This window comes from Podarcis muralis, chromosome 14, assembly GCF_964188315.1.
Source record: "Podarcis muralis chromosome 14, rPodMur119.hap1.1, whole genome shotgun sequence".
In the NCBI taxonomy this organism is placed as follows: Eukaryota; Metazoa; Chordata; class Lepidosauria; order Squamata; family Lacertidae; genus Podarcis; species Podarcis muralis.
The window spans coordinates 44,918,159-44,935,542 of NC_135668.1; the positions used below are offsets into that span (position 1 = coordinate 44,918,159).

At 44.2% G+C, this 17,384-nt stretch overlaps 1 protein-coding gene across 1 annotated transcript; it reads left to right on the plus strand.

The window, feature by feature from the left end:
* Positions 1 to 7,829: 7,829 nt before the first annotated feature.
* On the plus strand, positions 7,830 to 15,478 carry LOC114584859 (parvalbumin, thymic-like). The gene is made up of 4 exons (XM_028707012.2): positions 7,830 to 7,957; positions 10,804 to 10,936; positions 13,490 to 13,599; positions 14,958 to 15,478. Exons 1-4 carry the CDS (start codon positions 7,897 to 7,899, stop codon positions 14,984 to 14,986), a joined length of 333 nt encoding a protein of 110 aa, XP_028562845.1. The 5' UTR covers positions 7,830 to 7,896; the 3' UTR covers positions 14,987 to 15,478.
* Positions 15,479 to 17,384: the final 1,906 nt, after the last annotated feature.

The window sequence follows — 17,384 nt, forward strand, 5'->3', positions numbered from 1 at the left end:
TAGAAAATGAAGGTTAATGCGTGAATGAACACTTGCAAAAGTGGCACAGACTGGGAATCGGCTGATCTTTTCATCCCTACATATTTGAAACCAATCTCAATTGTACTTGTTCCTGAATGCTGCCTATCTTTCTTTCTTTCTTTTATACTGCTGCTTCGCTAAAGAGCTGAGGACAGCATGCATGGCTTCCCCTTCCTTTATCAGTAGCGTAGTGGTAAACTTCTGTTATGCAAGAGCTCATTGTGACAACCCCCACAGCACCCAGAAAGACCCAAAATCCTATTTCATGCACCCCAAAATGCAAGCAGCTTTGATATGTATATATGCATGCACAAACCCACACACTAAAGAGCAGCAGCACATAGCACGGTACTCCAGTTTATTGGGGTTCTCGTTATTGCAATCCTACGCATAATTTATTGGGCAAGGCTCCACTTCTGAAACAAACTGAGCTTTAACAAAATATATTCAGCCAGCTGAAATGCCTCCTTAAGCTTCTAGAGAGAAATGTAAACAACCTTGCAAAGAGGTGTTACCATTTATACTGCTGGCATGAAGTAGGAACCCAACCCAAGAAAAGGAAAGACGGAGCCAGCCTCTGAGAGCCAGAGCGGTGTACTGGTTTGCATGTCAGATTACAACAACTAAGAAATATCAATGGGCAAGTAAGTCACTCTCTGCCTAACCTACCTCACAGGGCTGTTGGGAGGTTAAAATGAGAGGGGGATAGTGATGCACGCCATCCAGAGCAACTTTGAGAAAAGAGAGGATGGGATGTCATTTACGGCCAATGCATTGTAGCCAGAGCCATGGTGTCAGTGAAGGCTTAGATCCACATATATTGAAAGCAAGGAGCAAGGCTACTTTCCCCAATACACACCTGCACACATCATGCTGCCTATGGTGAAAGATAAAGGACAGCAGAAGATACTATGCTGCCTGAGACAAAGGGTAAGATAGTGTCTTCCTTGATAAACAAAGGACTGGCAGCTTTATCTGTCAGCACTGGCAAACGGGTCTCGTAGTTTGGCACACATGAGGGCTCTAGCTGCAGGGCACACACAGTCTTCTGTCCTCCAGCACTTCATGGCTGCTCACCTGCTGCCTGAGGTGGCTGCTGCTGCTGCCGCCTCACTCTGCCTAATGGTAGGGCCGGCCCTGTGGAAGATGTGTGTGCAGCTTGGGCTGAGAGAATCTGTAGGAGAAGCGAAAAGCAGTCCAAATGGCTCCACTGAGGAGGAGGAGAGCAGAGAAAGGGAAAGAGGATAGGGAAGCAGTCATCCCACACTCACACCCAGACTGCTAAAGTTTCTCCTTTGAATTAGCAGCCAACCCACGTGGGGGTGGTCTTAGCCCAGCAGCCTGGCAAAACACTCGGTCATTTCACAGAAACAGAGACAGCGGGAGGTGAACTGGCAGAGGGGGACGTAGCAGGGGAGGCCGAGGGAGCCACGGGTTAGATTTATTTCTCAGAAGGAGGTACTGAAATAAACGCCTCTTGGCTGACTATGAATTCTCTGCATGGCAGGATTCAAAAACTCAAAGCAGCTTTCGTGTTTGCGTTTTTGTTCGTTTGCTTGACACGGTTCCAACATGGATATTTTATCATTTATATCCTACCCTTCTTCTTCCAAGTCCAGAGCGGCGGTTTTGCTGTGCACAACAACCTTCTGAGGCAAATAGGTTGAGAAATTAGTGAATTGTCCATAAGCAAGTGGGGTTTTTTTTTGTTTGTTTTTTGGCACGCCCCACATCAAAGTACAGCACCCAAGCTGAGGGCCACAGAATCAGTGGCTTTGGGTCCAATATGACCCACTACCAGAAGTCGACAATGTATTAGAGAACGTTGGTTGAAGGCATACATCCCTCCCACAAAGGACAACTGCCTAATTGTCACCAGGATGACAGCGTGTCCTGTTCTGTGAAAGACAGCCCTCTATCTGAAGGGTTGTCTAATCCGAGCCTAGTTTAAAGATAAAAGAGCAGAAGGATGATAATTATATTAATCTTCTTTTATCTTATAGTGTGGTGGTTTGTTTGATTTTTCTCTTATTTGTTTGTTTGATTGTATGTTTGTTTACTTGTATGTACGTCTGTTCTCTCATAAATGTATTTATTTTAAAATTAATAAAGATATATATATATATTTTTAAAAGAAGGAACCTTGAAGTTGCCCATCAACCATTAGCACTGGGACTACAAATGGAGCAGGAACACGACTTGCATCATCACAGTCTTCCTCACTCGGGTGTACTGCATTTTTCATTTAAATTATAGTCATTATTTCCACATTTGCATGCCTCAATCCATATTAATTAACATATGCAACCGCACCCTCTTTTGGGGTGGTGATGTTTTGCCTCCTTTTTGGTTACTCAGGTGTTTCGTATTTAAATCAGAGGACGGCAGGGGCTCATTAAATGTTCTGCATCAGGGCTTAATGATGCAGCTGGTCTTGGGCACTTTGCACTTTGGCTTGGAGCAGGGTGACATTTGTTACCTCATGTCATGTTTTCAGGCAGTCCCAGGAGGAGGAGGAGGAGGAACAGAACTGGGAGACTCCAGGGGTCAGCAGTGAAATGGTGTGGGTTTCAGCAGGTACCCAAGTATGCCAGTCTCTAGTGAAAACGCACAACCATTGCAACATAATCCAATTTGCCTGGAACACAACTTGAGCTGAGCATGTCCCTCTGTGCCACCAACGGGTTGAAATAATAGGCTTTCTATTGGTTGGGAGTAGTGCAATAACACTTGCAGTAAGTTACCTGAACCAGTTGGGGGCGATAGACAGAAAGGCAACCTATTTCCCCCCTCACCGATTCCTTCTCTTTTAATAACTACTTGTTGGTAAATGGGATCACTTCCTCTCAGATTTCACTTGCTTCCTGCTTCTTCTCCAAGTTGGTCAGTCCAAGTATAAAATAGCATGTGGCGGTGTTAATTTATTGACTCCATCTTGGCCACATGTAAAACTTATATTTAGAGAATGGCTTTGTTTGCCATGAATAATAAACCACAACTTTTCTTTTTCCTTTCAACCAGCAGTCTGACCAGACTATTTATTTCTTCACATATATATTTACCAAACTTGAACCTTATTTAGTTTATGGAGCTAGAGAACAGACTATACCAGATGCATTATTTCTGGTACTTACCTTCCTCTGGTGCCACCTATTGGCACATTGCAAGAGATTGCATAACTGCATACACCTGTTCTGATGAATGGTGCGCTGTGAATCTCAGAGAAGGATAAATGGGATGTCCACTTCCACACTGTAATTTAAACACTCATGCTGTGCTCACCAGGAAGAGCACAACCCCATTGTGAATGTTTCCTCAGAAGTCAGCTGTTCTGTGTTCGTTTGGGTTGATTCCCAGGTAAATATTCTTAGGTCTGAAGGCACCAAGCCCCAATACTTTTGGGACTGCTGTTTCAACACCACGGTCCTAGGCACCCCAGCTAAGGAAGGTACATGTCTGATAATTAATTCTTTGTTGACAAAAAATGCATTTACAACAACTTCCATGGGGCTCCATATACTTATCGCCTCTAGGCAGCTGCCCCCAGATTTGTGCCCTGCTGAGCAGTTGCCCTAATAGTGGGATCACACCACCACCACCCCCAAGATTACATACCCTCATCTGATGGAGCATACACATGCATCTTGAGGCTCTACCTAAAGGTAAAGGGACCCCTGACCATTAGGTCCAGTCGTGGCCGACTCTGGGGTTGCGGTGCTCATCTTGCTTTATCGGCCAAGGGAGCCGGCATACAGCTTCCGGGTCATGTGGCCAGCATGACTAAGCAGCTCACAGAAACACCGTTTACCTTCCCGCAGGAGTGGTACCTATTTATCTACTTGCACTTTGACGTGCTTTCAAATTGCTAGGTTGGCAGGAGCAGAGACCGAGCAACCAATCCCCACCCCATTGTGGGGATTCGAACCGCCGACCTTCTGATCGGCAATTCCTAGGCTCTGTGGTTTAACCCACAGCGCCAGCAATTGATGCTTTTACCCCTTCAAGCCCCACCTGGTTCTAGGAGATGGCAGGACAGGGGATGGTGGGGAGTCTACTGGCCTGTCCCTACCTGAACAGTCTCTTCCTCCACCCTTGAGACTTCCTGTGTGCCTCCCTCTGTCTCAGACCGCTCTGAACCTTCTTCCTCACCCCGCCTTGACTCTTGCCTTGCAGGCAGCACCAAACCCCATAAAACGCTGGCCCCCTCTTCTGGGTCATTCCCCAGGCCCCCTGCCTCTGCCGCAAACTTTTCAGATCCCTCCCAGTCCCTCGCTAGACCGTAGCAGAAGATCTTCCATTCCCCTTGCCCCCCTGAACCAGAGAAGCAATATTCAGCTGCCGAGTGCAAGGGAGCTCACTGCTTTGGAATGGGCTGACCTCCAGCCAGTTATGGTACAGGGAGTTCCTTCTCAAAAGCTGACATACTTCTGGGATGGTTCCAGATCTCTCTCTCTCTCTCTCTCAAGCATGTGTATAATTTCTGCCAGGAGAAGCAGCTCTGAGCAGGGAAGCAGCCAAACAGCTTAATCCACGAGCCAGTTAAGACGGAGCATTTAGAGTTGAATTTATATAATCCAAGGGGCCTCCGCAGTACCTAAATGCCATAAAGGTAAAGGTAAAGGTACCCCTGCCCGTACGGGCCAGTCTTGCCAGACTCTGGGGTTGTGCGCCCATCTCACTCAAGAGGCCGGGGGCCAGCGCTGTCCGAAGACACTTCCAGGTCACGTGGCCAGCGTGACATCGCTGCTCTGGCGAGCCAGAGCCGCACACGGAAATGCCGTTTACCTTCCCGCTAGAAAGCGGTCCCTATTTATCTACTTGCACCCGAGGGTGCTTTCGAACTGCTAGGTTGGCAGGCGCTGGGACCGAGCAACGGGAGCGCACCCCGCCGCGGGGATTCGAACCGCCGACCTTTCGATCGGCAAGCCCTAGGCGCTGAGGCTTTAACCCACAGCGCCACCCGCGTCCCATCCTAAATGCCATAGAGGCTGGCTAATTTGGGGAATCAGAGTTTGGCCCTAACGGATGGGTTTTATTGTTTATTTATTGTTTATCCTTGTAAATACCTCATAAGCAACCATAACTGTTGCTAATGATTAACAAGGGTGGGCAGATGCAAAGGCCGAGTCCTGCTTAGATGGTCGACTCCTAGGGCCACCATATTTGTAGTCCTGGAGGCCTAGAGCTCTGGGCTTTGCTCTTCAAACAGAAGCCATGTGCTCTCCTGAAACCTCTGGTCTGCCCTCAGTTTAAACCTCCTACTCCCTTCTATTAATTACTTAAATTCGTATACTGCCCTTCACCCAAATATCACAGGGCGGTTCACAACGTAAAAATACAAAATGAGAACATAAAATACATAGAAGACCATAGAATGTTTATCAGCCCAAGTCCTGGTTATGGAGATACACTTTCATCTGGCACCTAATGATGTGTAATGAAGGCACCAAGAGAGCCTCCCTGGGGAGAGCTTTCCACAAATGGGGAGCCATGCAGAAAAGGCCCTTTCTCGTGTTGCCACCCTCTGGACCTCTCGTGGAAGAGGCACACAACGAAGGGCCTCAGATGACGATCACAGGTTCCAGGTCGGTTTGGTTAGTAACCTGGTTTTTAAGGTAATTGAAAATATTAAAGGGGTGTGTGTCATTTTTTAAATAAATAAAGACAGTGGTAGAATCATAGAATCATAGAGTTGGAATAGACCACAAGGGCCGTCGAGTCCAACCCCCTGCCAAGCAGGAAACACCATCAGAGCACTCCTGACATATGGTTGTCAAGCCTCTGCTTAAAGACCTCCAAAGAAGGAGACTCCACCACACTCCTTGGCAGCAAATTCCACTGTCGAACAGCTCTTACTGTCAGGAAGTTCTTCCTAATGTTTAGGTGGAATCTTCTTTCTTGTAGTTTGGATCCATTGCTCCGTGTCCGCTTCTCTGGAGCAGCAGAAAACAACCTTTCTCCCTCCTCTATATGACATCCTTTTATATATTTGAACATGGTACCTCGGGTTAAGAACTTAATTCGTTCTGGAGGTCCGTTCTTAACCTGAAACTGTTCTTAACCTGAGGTACCACTTTAGCTAATGGGGCCTCCCGCTGCCGCTGCACTGCTGCTGCACAATTTCTGCTCTCATCCTGAAGCAAAGTTCTCATCCTGAAGCAAAGTTCTTAACCTGAGGTACTATTTCTGGGTTAGCGGAGTCTGTAACCTGAAGCGTATGTAACCTGAAGCATTTGTAACCCGAGGTACCACTGTAAAGGCGAAGACTTAAGTATGGAGTGCAATCCTATGCATGTTTACTCAGAAGTAAATCCCACTGAATTTAATGGGACATGAGGTATGATACTGCCGTGGTACCTTGTTGACTGCTAATCTTTCTTTCATATATACTGCAGGACTTATTCCCAGGGGTGTGTAGGATTGATGACTAAGGGGCAGGGTAAGTGGGAATTCATAACTGATCTCCTCAGAGTAGACCACTGAAATTAATGGGCAGCGGGTTCATATGGGGAGAGGCAGTCCTTTAGGCCATGCAGTCCTGAGCCTTTTAAGGCTTTATAAGCCAAAACCAGCACTTTGAATTGCATTGCATGCAACCCATGATTTATTTCTGGAGACTGACCCACTCAGCACAAATTCACTCTCAAACTAGCCTCTTTGAACCCAGAGTTTTTGCTTCCTGGAAGCACAGAGACTGTCCTGCAAAGTCTTCGGATGTATCACTTAATAGAAAACTAGATAAAAGTTCTAAATGGGGGGTGGGTGGGAATGTTCCAACTTTATATTTTATAAATATCATTTTTACTTGGGTGTCATTAGGAGACAGCAGTTGCGGGGCGACTTTGTGTGGCTCTGAAAACTTGCTATATTGTCTAAGACCCGATGTACATTCCTTTGGGATATAAATATCAATTTGATTAGCTAGCAGGTCTTGTCAGCTACAGTATCTTATCCCCTGGGGCATTTGAGCAATGACGTGGTCCCAGGACTTCTGTAAAAGGCTTGGGGGGTCTTAACTAAAGCCTATATAAGACAAGGTCTCTGCCCAGGCAAATACCCTAAGAGAAGAGCTCTCCTTAGATCTTAGATCTTTCTGCCCCCTTTTCTTCTCTCAGCTTTGGGAAACATCCACAAGGTGAGTTTAGCCTTTCAGCCTAGAGATTTTTTCCCTGCCGTTATTTTATTATTTTTCCAGCCATTGGCAACAACCAAGCCATTAAAAAAATAGCCACCTGCATGGAAACTTATCAAGATCCTCAGACCAAAGAAGCTGTCAAGCAATGAGAGGTTTATTCTTATTATTCTTATTACCACAAATTTTTTTTTTTGCTTGTTTTTGGCGTTTGTGCAAACTGGGGGGGGGGGGGGACAATGATCAGAGAAGAGCAAATTAATCTTCTTCGTGACCATCCTGATTGGGGGGGGAACACAACCTGAGTGGACAACAGAATTTTGTTTAAAAAAATATTTTTTTGACGAAGGAACTCTGCTCGCTGGTTTTGAACGGCAGCTCCTTTGCCTTGGACTGTAATCATTGCTTTTGCTGCTGCTGCTGCTGCTATATCATAGCGATACAAGGAGAGCTCATGCCACTACCCCATCTGGTGGCTGAAGAACAACTTGAGCTCTGGCAGCTAGAGCCGACTACTCTTGAGACCTCCTGCACCTAGTTATCTCTGCTTGAAAATGCTATTCGGATCTCTCTCTGAAACCCTGGATGGCTGCTGCCAGCCAGAGTAGACAATGCTGAGCTACAAAGGCCCATGGTCTGACTCAGTTTAAGGCAGCCTCCCATGTCCCTATGGCCCTCATAACTTTCCTTTCTGTCTTTAACCTCAGCTAACCATTTCTCCCTCCTTCCCCTATAGTTTGATAATGGCTTTCGCCGGTATCCTGTCTGATGCGGACATTGAAGCTGCCCTGAAAAGCTGCCAAGGTAATTTCTATCCCTACCCTCAGGCAAACAATATATTTTAAAGAAATCTGTAACTTTCTCCCTGCTCTTCCATTCTCCATTCCTGGACTTGATTGTGTAGCGCTAGTGGAGAAACAGACACTTTTCTAAAATACGCTTTCCTAAAAATGCAAAGCAAAACAAACAAACAATCCTTCCCCCAAAGTTTTTTCTTCTTCAAAGCAGACAAAATAACTTAACCAGCTAGCCAAGCCACAACGTTGTGTAAATTAGAAATTGCGTGTCTATGAACTGAACGAATTCTATCCAAAATAATTTCGGCACTGAGCTTGTCACGACCACTAACTGAGTTGTCTGCACCTCATAAAGAAGACAGACTTAAGACAGATAGAGATGTAGAATATTTAAATAAACAAAAAACAAACAATCCCTGTTTCTAAAAGTGTACATCTGGCTTTTCAGTTAGATACTTGTACTACAGGAGATGTCAGATCAAACAGGCAAAGAAGCTTATACAAAACTAGGTTAGCCCTGGGTGGGGATGATTTTTTTGAAATATGGGGGCTGTATCCAATGTGATTAATATCTGTTATATCAAATTCACAGTCTGCCTTCTTTGTGTATATTAACTACCACAAAGAGGAGGTGTGTCCTCTGCTTCCCCCAACATTCATTTTATATGTAATTGGTTAAAATTTGCGCTAACCCTGAATGACAACTGTGATAACACTATTTGTAATAATTGCAGATACCAAAAAAATGGTTGTTATTGCTTGTGCTTAGTGGGCAATATAATAATAATAATAATAATAATAATAATAATAATAATAATAATGGGCTATAAGAGCAATACAACCAACGGATGTATTACTGTATAGCTACCCTCTTTGCTGCTATTGTCTGGAATCTTAATAGGAAAAAAACCCTGATTTCAAAGGCCCAATGTGTTATTTGTGGGCATAGCTGTGGGAGAATGGTGGGTGCCGCTCAAAAATGATTCGGAAGTTTTGCAGAAAAATCAGGAAAGCAGCCTTCTTTTTCTTTTGGTTTCTGTTGGGTGAGCAAAAGGAAATTCCAGAGCTGGGAGCAAATAGCCTCTTGAAACTCCCAACCTTGTTTGCCTGCAGAGAAATTACAGGAACAATTTCACCAAAATTCTCGGGGTTGGAGGGGGTAGAAATTCTCTTAACAATTTCTAGCAGCTGGAGTAGCACAAGTTCCTTCCCCACCCCACCCCGCAAGGGATTTTCCCCACCCCATTAAGCGGCAACCACAACTGTGCCAGTAGCTTGACCTCCTCCTCCTCCTAAAAATTGCCTGGACGTGGTGTCATTTCAGGCCAGTGCCAAAGGCTGCTTCAGACAACAGAGTTTATGATCTTCCTGTATGTACCTGATATGTATATCTGTCTAGAAACCACAGCAACGTGTGTATGTGCAAGACCAACATGTTGAGTTGGAATAGAAAGATCTATCAGTTTAAGTTCTCTCTGTTTCTCATTTACCCAGCCTTAAATTTAGTTCTCCACATTTTGCAACAAGCTAAATATTTTTTAAAAATAATAATAATAATAATCCTGATTAAAATTTATCAGCATTTATGTGCAAATTTCTCTGACCAAACACATTTTTATATGTAGCTTTGACTAATGTACACATTATTTGCAAGCAGTTCCCCCTAATATAATGCATTTTTTAATGTTATTTCCACTGATATATTCGGGGGGTTTTGCACACTTCCTTCTAATTTATGCGGTTTTTTGCTAACACTGGTTGGATAACTGCATTGCAAAATTCGAATAAGTGTGAATTTCGAAGGATAGCTGCATTTTGGTTCACATATCGTTTCGGAAAGTGTGGATTTGATAAATTCGGCTTTAAATGCCCATAGAATCGGATTTCACCTTCATCCCTAGTGCCAAGCCTCTCAGAGAGAATATTCCCTAAGCTATAATTGAACTCTGCAATCTTAGCATGATTTAGAGCCAGAGTCGTCAAACTTTTCAGACCCTGGGCCAATAGTGCAGTTAGGTAATTTTAGACTCCGGGTTCAGTGACCTTATGGGGAGGGAGGGCACTTGTTAGATGACAGCATCTGCTACTTCACCAGCCCGGGAGCTTTTCTGGCTCATTTTGCATAGTGGGGCCCCAGACCTTTGCCCCAAAGTCTTGGCCTGACAGCTCCTCTACCTGGTGGGACTCACCTTATCTCCAACTTGCAACATGGCATTCACTTCTATTTGTTTTGATCTTCTTTAAATATATATATATTTATATTTATGCATGCAAACCGAACATTTTTTAACCGCCTCCATTGCGGGGCATGATCTGCTTGTTGGTGCCAAACCATTAGCTGAAGATGATGGTGGGCATTTCCTGATTCCTAAAGGAAGTTCTATGATTGTCCTTTTTTAGACCTACCCAGCCTGGTTTCGAAAACAAGACCAACTTGTGGGTCTCAGGGCTCCTTTTAGACTGATAATTCCCAGCTGCTGAAACCCAACGCGCACAGCTGAAACTATGTGAATTTCAAGTTGCAAATTGCTTTGCATTTTTGTATCAGTGCACATCCAACTTAAAATGCAACTCTTATTTACTGTGCCTTTTTGAGAGGCATGGTAATTTGATTTGTCCTGGACCCTTTATTGAGTCCTATAATTGATTCGAGCAGAATTGCTACCCCAAAGGCAAACTTCCCTGAAAACATATGGTAGGATGGAAGGCTAAATATGACATTTTTGGGGAGACAAGTTGTCCTCATTCATGTACGATGGTCGGGGGGGGGGGGGGGAATCTATTTCCTTTAACTTCTCCCCTCCTTTTTCTTCCAATATTTCACCATCTCTTTTCATTTTTCTGCTTCAAAAGCTCCCGATTCCTTCACTTACAAAAGCTTCTTTGAGAAAACGGGTCTAAGCAAAAAATCTAAGGAAGAACTGGGGAAAGTATTTGGAGTCCTTGACCAGGACAAGAGTGGATTCATTGAGAAAGAAGAACTGCAGTGAGTAGAAGGGGGAGAAATGCCTTTCCCAGAGACAATTTTCAGTTTTACAATCGGTAGTTAACCTGCATGCCATTGGGTCAGATCCAAATATGCCCCCTTGTGCAGAAGGCATCTTATGTTCATGATGAAAGGTGCGCTCCACTTATGGACAAACTATTTCATACCTGACACTAGATCCAAAATGAAACTAGATCCAAAGAAGTTGATTTGCTGGTTCAACAACTTGTGCAACCTTTTACACAATCAGAAACAGAAGAACAGTTATAGAGCCTTCCAGTAATAGCATAGCACAAATTCTTAAGCACATACAGAACAGCACTGGTGACTAGGTAAATGTAAAGGTAAAGGACCCCTGGACGGTTAAGTCCAGTCAAAGGTGACTATGGGGTTGCGGTGCTCATCTTGCTTTCAGGCCGAGGGAGCCAGCGTTTGTCTGCAGACAGCTTTCCAGGTCATGTGGCCAGCATGACTAAACCGCTTCTGGCACAACAGGACACTGTGATGAGTGTCAGAGTGCATGGAAACACAGTTTACTTTCCCACCGCAGCAGTACCTACTTATTTATCTACTTGCACTGGTATGCTTTCGAACTGCTAGGTCAGCAGGAGCTAGCACAGAGCAATAGGAGCTCACCTCACCACACAGATTCGAACTGCCAAACATCCGATCAGCAAGCCCAAGAGGCTCAGTGGTTTAGACCACAGCACCACCTGTGTCCCTGTAGCATTGGTGACTATTGCCCTTTCATTCACAGTTCTCCGAAACCAACCCATTGAGCATAAATGTTCCTCAAAGTGGAGATGTATGCAAATAGTTCAGACAACTCTCTCTCTCTCTCTCTCTCTCTCTCTCTCTCTCTCTCTCACACACACACACACACACACACATACACACACACACACACACACAATACTTTAGGCACAATCCAGCCCAAGTTAAGTACTTTTAAGTTTAATTGATATCAGTTGAAAAAGTACGAGTCACATAAATACACTGTGTGGGATATGCATGTTTTAAATAAATAGTAAATATATGTTTACATCTTTCCCACTAAAATAAGGATGCTTCGAAGTGCTTGATTCTGTCTGCACTGTTCCCTTAGCATTTGAAAACACTCCATCGTTAGTGATCAGAGTGCTACATATGCATTATTTCAGCACTGTATTATTCCTATACTGTAATATGGAAGGTGGTGATGGGTGGTATTCAGTGCTAGGCCCACTCAGAGTAGACCCATTGAAGTTCATGGACATGATTAGCTTAGAGTCATTGATTTCAGTGGGTCTGTTCTAGGTGGGGCTTAGCTGAACGCAACAACAATAACATCGCCATAAAAACTGTTATTATTAACTATTGCACTCATACTGAATGCAGAATTTATGTATATATATTCTAACCACTTAGTCATTTCTTGAAATATAAACTGGTATACATGTTAAATACATACATACATACATACATACATACATACATACATACAATTAACGACAAAGGTGCAAAGGCTCATGCATTGCCTGCAGATATTCAGCACCAAAGCTAAGACTTGAACTAGGGTTTTTTCATAGGGTGGTCATCACATGTCTTAGAGAACAGTCCTCTGGTTGAAAGGCTGTCTGGTTTAAAGATAACGAACCCTCCGAAGGGAGAGCAGGAGGGGACTTGAAGTTGTCCATCAACAGTTAGCAGCATCTGGAAAGCAGACAGAGCAGACAAACACCTGTTCCTGATGTGTCTTCCCCACTAGGGTGAGATCTACTGCATTTTTATTACAATTATCCTAAAGCTACACCTATACATATAAAGAAGCAAATGCAAATGTTATGCTGATCAGTGCCCTCTTTTCTGGTAATGCCATTCCCTCTCTCTCTCTTTTTGGCCACTTTCAGAGCTTTCCGAATATAAGACCCCAGGTGTAACTTAAGTCCCTAGTGGCACCTTTGCCACATTCCATACGAATTACGGAACCATATTCAGGGCTCAGAGGTTAAGAAACGTAGCAGAACAAAGAGGCCGACCCAACAGTAGCTGTTTTTGCATTCCTTAGTACAGTATCAGCTTCACCTACCTCTCCCATCAAATTAAAGCGCAGGGGCTGCGGAGAATACAGGGGAATGGAAATGCAGCACTTTGAAGCACAGCAAGCGTGTGGAATTTGTTTTGCATTTCACCTAGGTTGGCAGCCCAAGTGGCAGAATGCAGAAGAGATCTCAATGGCCTATGAAAGCTTGAATAATAAGAATGTTTTGGTTGGCGGGACAATTGGATGGTGGGTGACTTTTTGGCATGTGAAAGAATTTGGGGGGCGCAAGCAGTAACTTATATGAAAGGGGTATTGGAGGTGCGGGGATGCCAGAGGTTAACAAATTATTATGACGATTACAAATATATTTCTTCCTGCCCTATGGCTTTTCTTGACAAGAGGGGAGGCTTTGCATAGGCTTTTTTCCCCCAGCGGAAAGGAATGCTTCATGGCGAATGTTGATAAAACCACACTGTAGCCTCACTGTAGCTTGCTAACCTATCACTCATCAATCAATTCTTCTCTGACAGAAATTTCATGCAGAATTTCAAACCAGGCGCCAGAGTGTTGACTGACAAGGAGACCAATGCTTTCCTGGCAGCAGGTGACACCGATGGAGATGGCAAAATTGGAGTGGAAGGTGGGGATAAATTAGCGGAATGCTTACCTATTAATTCACCTGGATCTGACATGTATGCCTTGCTTGTCCTGTTATCCTTAATATAATAGGGATAGGGAGTTTATGACAATGAACAAATTAAAAGTGATCAGGGCTTCTGGAATTTTCTTCCGAGACAAACTAAAATCCAAAAACAGAAAGTTCAGGTTCTATGATTCTATCTTGCAAATTGCCCAGAATTTGATTCTTTTTTTAAAAAAAAAATAATATTTATTAAAGTTTCAAACAAAATTACAATAATACAAGAAAAGTAGAAAAAAGAAAATACAAAAAACAGAAAAAATAGAATAACAATTAAAAACAAATCAGTCTTTCCATATCTTGTCTTTCATTCACTTGTTTCCCTGACCTCCTCACACCTCCCTTTTTTGCATTCCAGTTCAGTTAGTTAATTCAGCAAATCCTTTCCCTCTTTGGTCTTATCTTAATCCTTTATCTTAGTATATTATTACTTCAAGTTCACATCCATTAACAATCCATTTTTACATAGACCTTAATAACATTGCTGCTAAACCCACTTAACTTCATTCCAACATCATTCTAACATTCATTAATTTTGCAGTATTTCTGTAGATAGTCTTTAAATTTCTTCCAATCTTCTTCCACCGACTCTTCTCCCTGGTCTCGGATTCTGCCAGTCATCTCTGCCAGTTCCATATAGTCCATCACCTTCATCTGCCATTCTCCCAGTGTGGGTAGATCTTGTGTCTGCCCAGAATTTGATTCTTGTTCTTTGTAAATATGATGTACTTCTTTGGTAAAATGCAAAGGAGGGGAGCAGGGGTCTTTAACCTTCCCCTCTTCCTGGCCCTCAATCTAGAGTTTCCCTTGAAGAAGGGAGCTCAAACTGAACAAAATAGAAGTTCCCTCCCCACTGTAAATGGCATGTGGGGAGGGGTCCAGACTGGGAACACAGATTGGTAGCACAGTGGGGAGAAAGGGTTTGGTGGCTCACACTGGCAAAGTGTGGTAAAATATACATACAATAAAAAACCTGGCAGTTAATGGTAGAGAGGTGTATTTATAGCACCATACATTTAAAGCACACACCCCTCCCTCCCCCGAATTTAGGAAACTGTAGTTTGCTGAGGGTGTGGGGAATTGTAGCTCTCTGAGGGGTAAACTACAGTTCCCATGATTCTTTGAGGGGCGCTTAAAATGTATGGTGTGTATGCAACCATTGAATTCAGTCTCTGGCAGAAGTCTCTGTGTGACATCATTAGAGAGAATCAGTATGGATTCTGAAAAAGAAAAATAAAGCTGTCTAGTTTTCTCAAGAGCAAAATAATTAAATCTGGGTTTTCTTTTTGCTTTTCTAGAGTTCCAAGCACTGGTTACAAGCAAGTGATCAAATGGAAGACCAAGCTATTGTATTGTAAAACACTATTTCTTATTGCAAATCTACTATTTATTTATACATTTTATACAGTTAAATGGCATTGACAGTTGCCAATATATTGTTTCTTATTGTTAGAGGACTTCGTTAAACTCCCAATGCGCTGTTTGATCTTTCTTATTGTCTGGTGTCACAAATTCGTAGTTAAAGGAGGTCTGCATCAAACAGAGACAAAGTTGGAATCTAAGGAGAAGAACTTCGAACTTTTATGTTTCACTTGCAGTAGGCGCTAGTAGGAACACTCAATAAATGTGAGATTTTAAAGAGATCTCTGGATCAAAAGTTAACCAACACCAATCTTCCTTCCAATCAAGGTATATGAAATGACAATGGGAGAATCATGTTGATTTTTGTTTATGTTTAAACAAAAATGTTTAAAGAGAATGTTTAAACTGGTCCTTGCCTTAACACAACCAGCTTCATTAAATGCCTTGCTGTAGTTAACTCTGGTGGAATTGTTCATTTGTACATATAAAGAGACTTCATCATTCACAAATTAGGGAATCGTTCTTTACTTGTTTAACTTATGTTGTTAAGTTTCCCTTCTTTCTTTTGTACATTACGAATGTAAAAAAAAAAACCAGCAACACAACATGTTAGCTTTGTTATGCTTTGGAAGCATTCGTTTTTAGCTGATGGTGTGGATATGGGAAGATGGAAAGCTGAGTGGGGAAGGGAGCCAGAATGGAACTGGCAAGCCCAGCATGGAAATAGCACTCAATAACACACACCAGCAAACATATACTGCATTTTCCTGGACCCAGAGACAAGGCCTCCTTCTGGCATGGAGTCACAGAGCAATATAAGGAAGGCAGGAATTATGTGTTGATAAAAGGCAAAGGCAGAAGGCTTGTTGATCTTTCTGGATGATGGCAGAGAAGGAACTAGGTGTGGACAACTGATTTCTTCTCTTTGACAAAGGAGCCCCTGGGGTGGGAGACATATAATAATGGTTGCAAACTGGATATTTAGACCTCCCACAGCATGGTCAGCTATGGAAGTGCTAGGACAAATTTGAGGGTCAGTTCTGCCTGCTTGGATTCTGTCCTCAAAGCTGCTCTGACCTGACAAACAACCCCAGCAATTCCTTTTGATATAGAGAAATAGGGGTGGTTGGCTTTTGCTGCTCAACTCCCCCAAGGGACTGATTCCCCTAAGTCCATGATCGGTCAGAGAGGAGTGGACTGGGGCAGAGTGCTGTGAAAGCAAGGCAGATCTTTATTTCTCTGTTGCAAAAGAGTTCCCTCCCCTCCTTGCAAGGAGGCAAGAGAGACCAAAAACTAAGGAGAAACGTCTTTTTTAAGGGTTTGCATTTCGGCGTGGAGAAGTCAAAAATTACATCACACATAAGGTGAGGTTAATGTGGCTCAGGCTGGCCAAGCTGTGATATTCCTGAGGATTTAGCAAGTTTTACATAGTTCCAGACACAGTTTGCAAAAAACATTAGCATTTGATAAGACAATCAGGATGCAGGTCAGACATCCCTCAATGCAGAGCATCTGGGCAAACTGATGATCAATACAAAGGAGGTTCATAGCTATAGAAGAGGAACCCCTTCAGGAACTTCCCCTGACTGCTATCTGCCTACCTGTTCTCAGGCAAGGGGGATTAAGGAGGCAGCAGAAATATTGAGATTCTTTAGGAGAGCCAAGATGACTTTTGGATTGCTTTCCTGTACCATTTTAGACATGTGGTTTATATACCGTATTTTTCGCACTATAGGACGCACTTTTTCCCCTCCAAAAATGAAGGGGAAATGTGTGTGCGTCCTATGGTGCGAATGCAGGCTTTTGCTGAAGCCTGGAGAGCGAGAGGGGTCCGTGCGCACCGACCCCTCTCGCTCTCCAGGCTTCAGGAAGCTATCCCAAGTCTTGCAAGCCCGGCGGGATGTCCCGCGGGCTCGCAAGGCTTGCGGGCAGCAGCCTGCACCCAAAAGCTGGGGACAGCGGGGAGGCGCAGAGCCGCCACCCCGCTATTCCCCGACCTGATCTGGAGGCTGGCGGGGGGGGGGAGAAGCAAGCCTGCTTCTCCCCCCCCCAGCCCCACAAGCTCGGGGGATAGGGGGATGGCGAAGCGCCGCCATCCCGCTATTCCCCGACCTGATCTGGAGGCTGGGGGTGGGAGGAGCAAGCCTGCTTCTCCCCCCCCCCCCAGCCCCACAACCTCCAGATCAGGTCGTGGAATAGCGGGATGGCGGCGCTCCGCCATCCCGCTATTCCCCGACCTGAACTGGAGGCTGGGGGTGGGAGAAGCAAGCCTGCTTCTCCCCCCCCCCAGCCCCACAACCTCCAGATCAGGTCGGGAAATAGCGGGATGGCGGCGCTCCGCCATCCCGCTATTCCCCCACCTG

Bases quoted from the DNA above. Each gene is read 5' to 3' on its own strand.
- LOC114584859 (XM_028707012.2), top strand. From the start codon at position 7,897: ATGGCTTTCGCCGGTATCCTGTCTGATGCGGACATTGAAGCTGCCCTG. The intron at 7,958-10,803 runs GTAATTTCTATC...CTGCTTCAAAAG, and splicing joins TGCCCTGAAAAGCTGCCAAG to CTCCCGATTCCTTCACTTAC. The intron at 10,937-13,489 runs GTGAGTAGAAGG...CTTCTCTGACAG, and splicing joins ATTGAGAAAGAAGAACTGCA to AAATTTCATGCAGAATTTCA.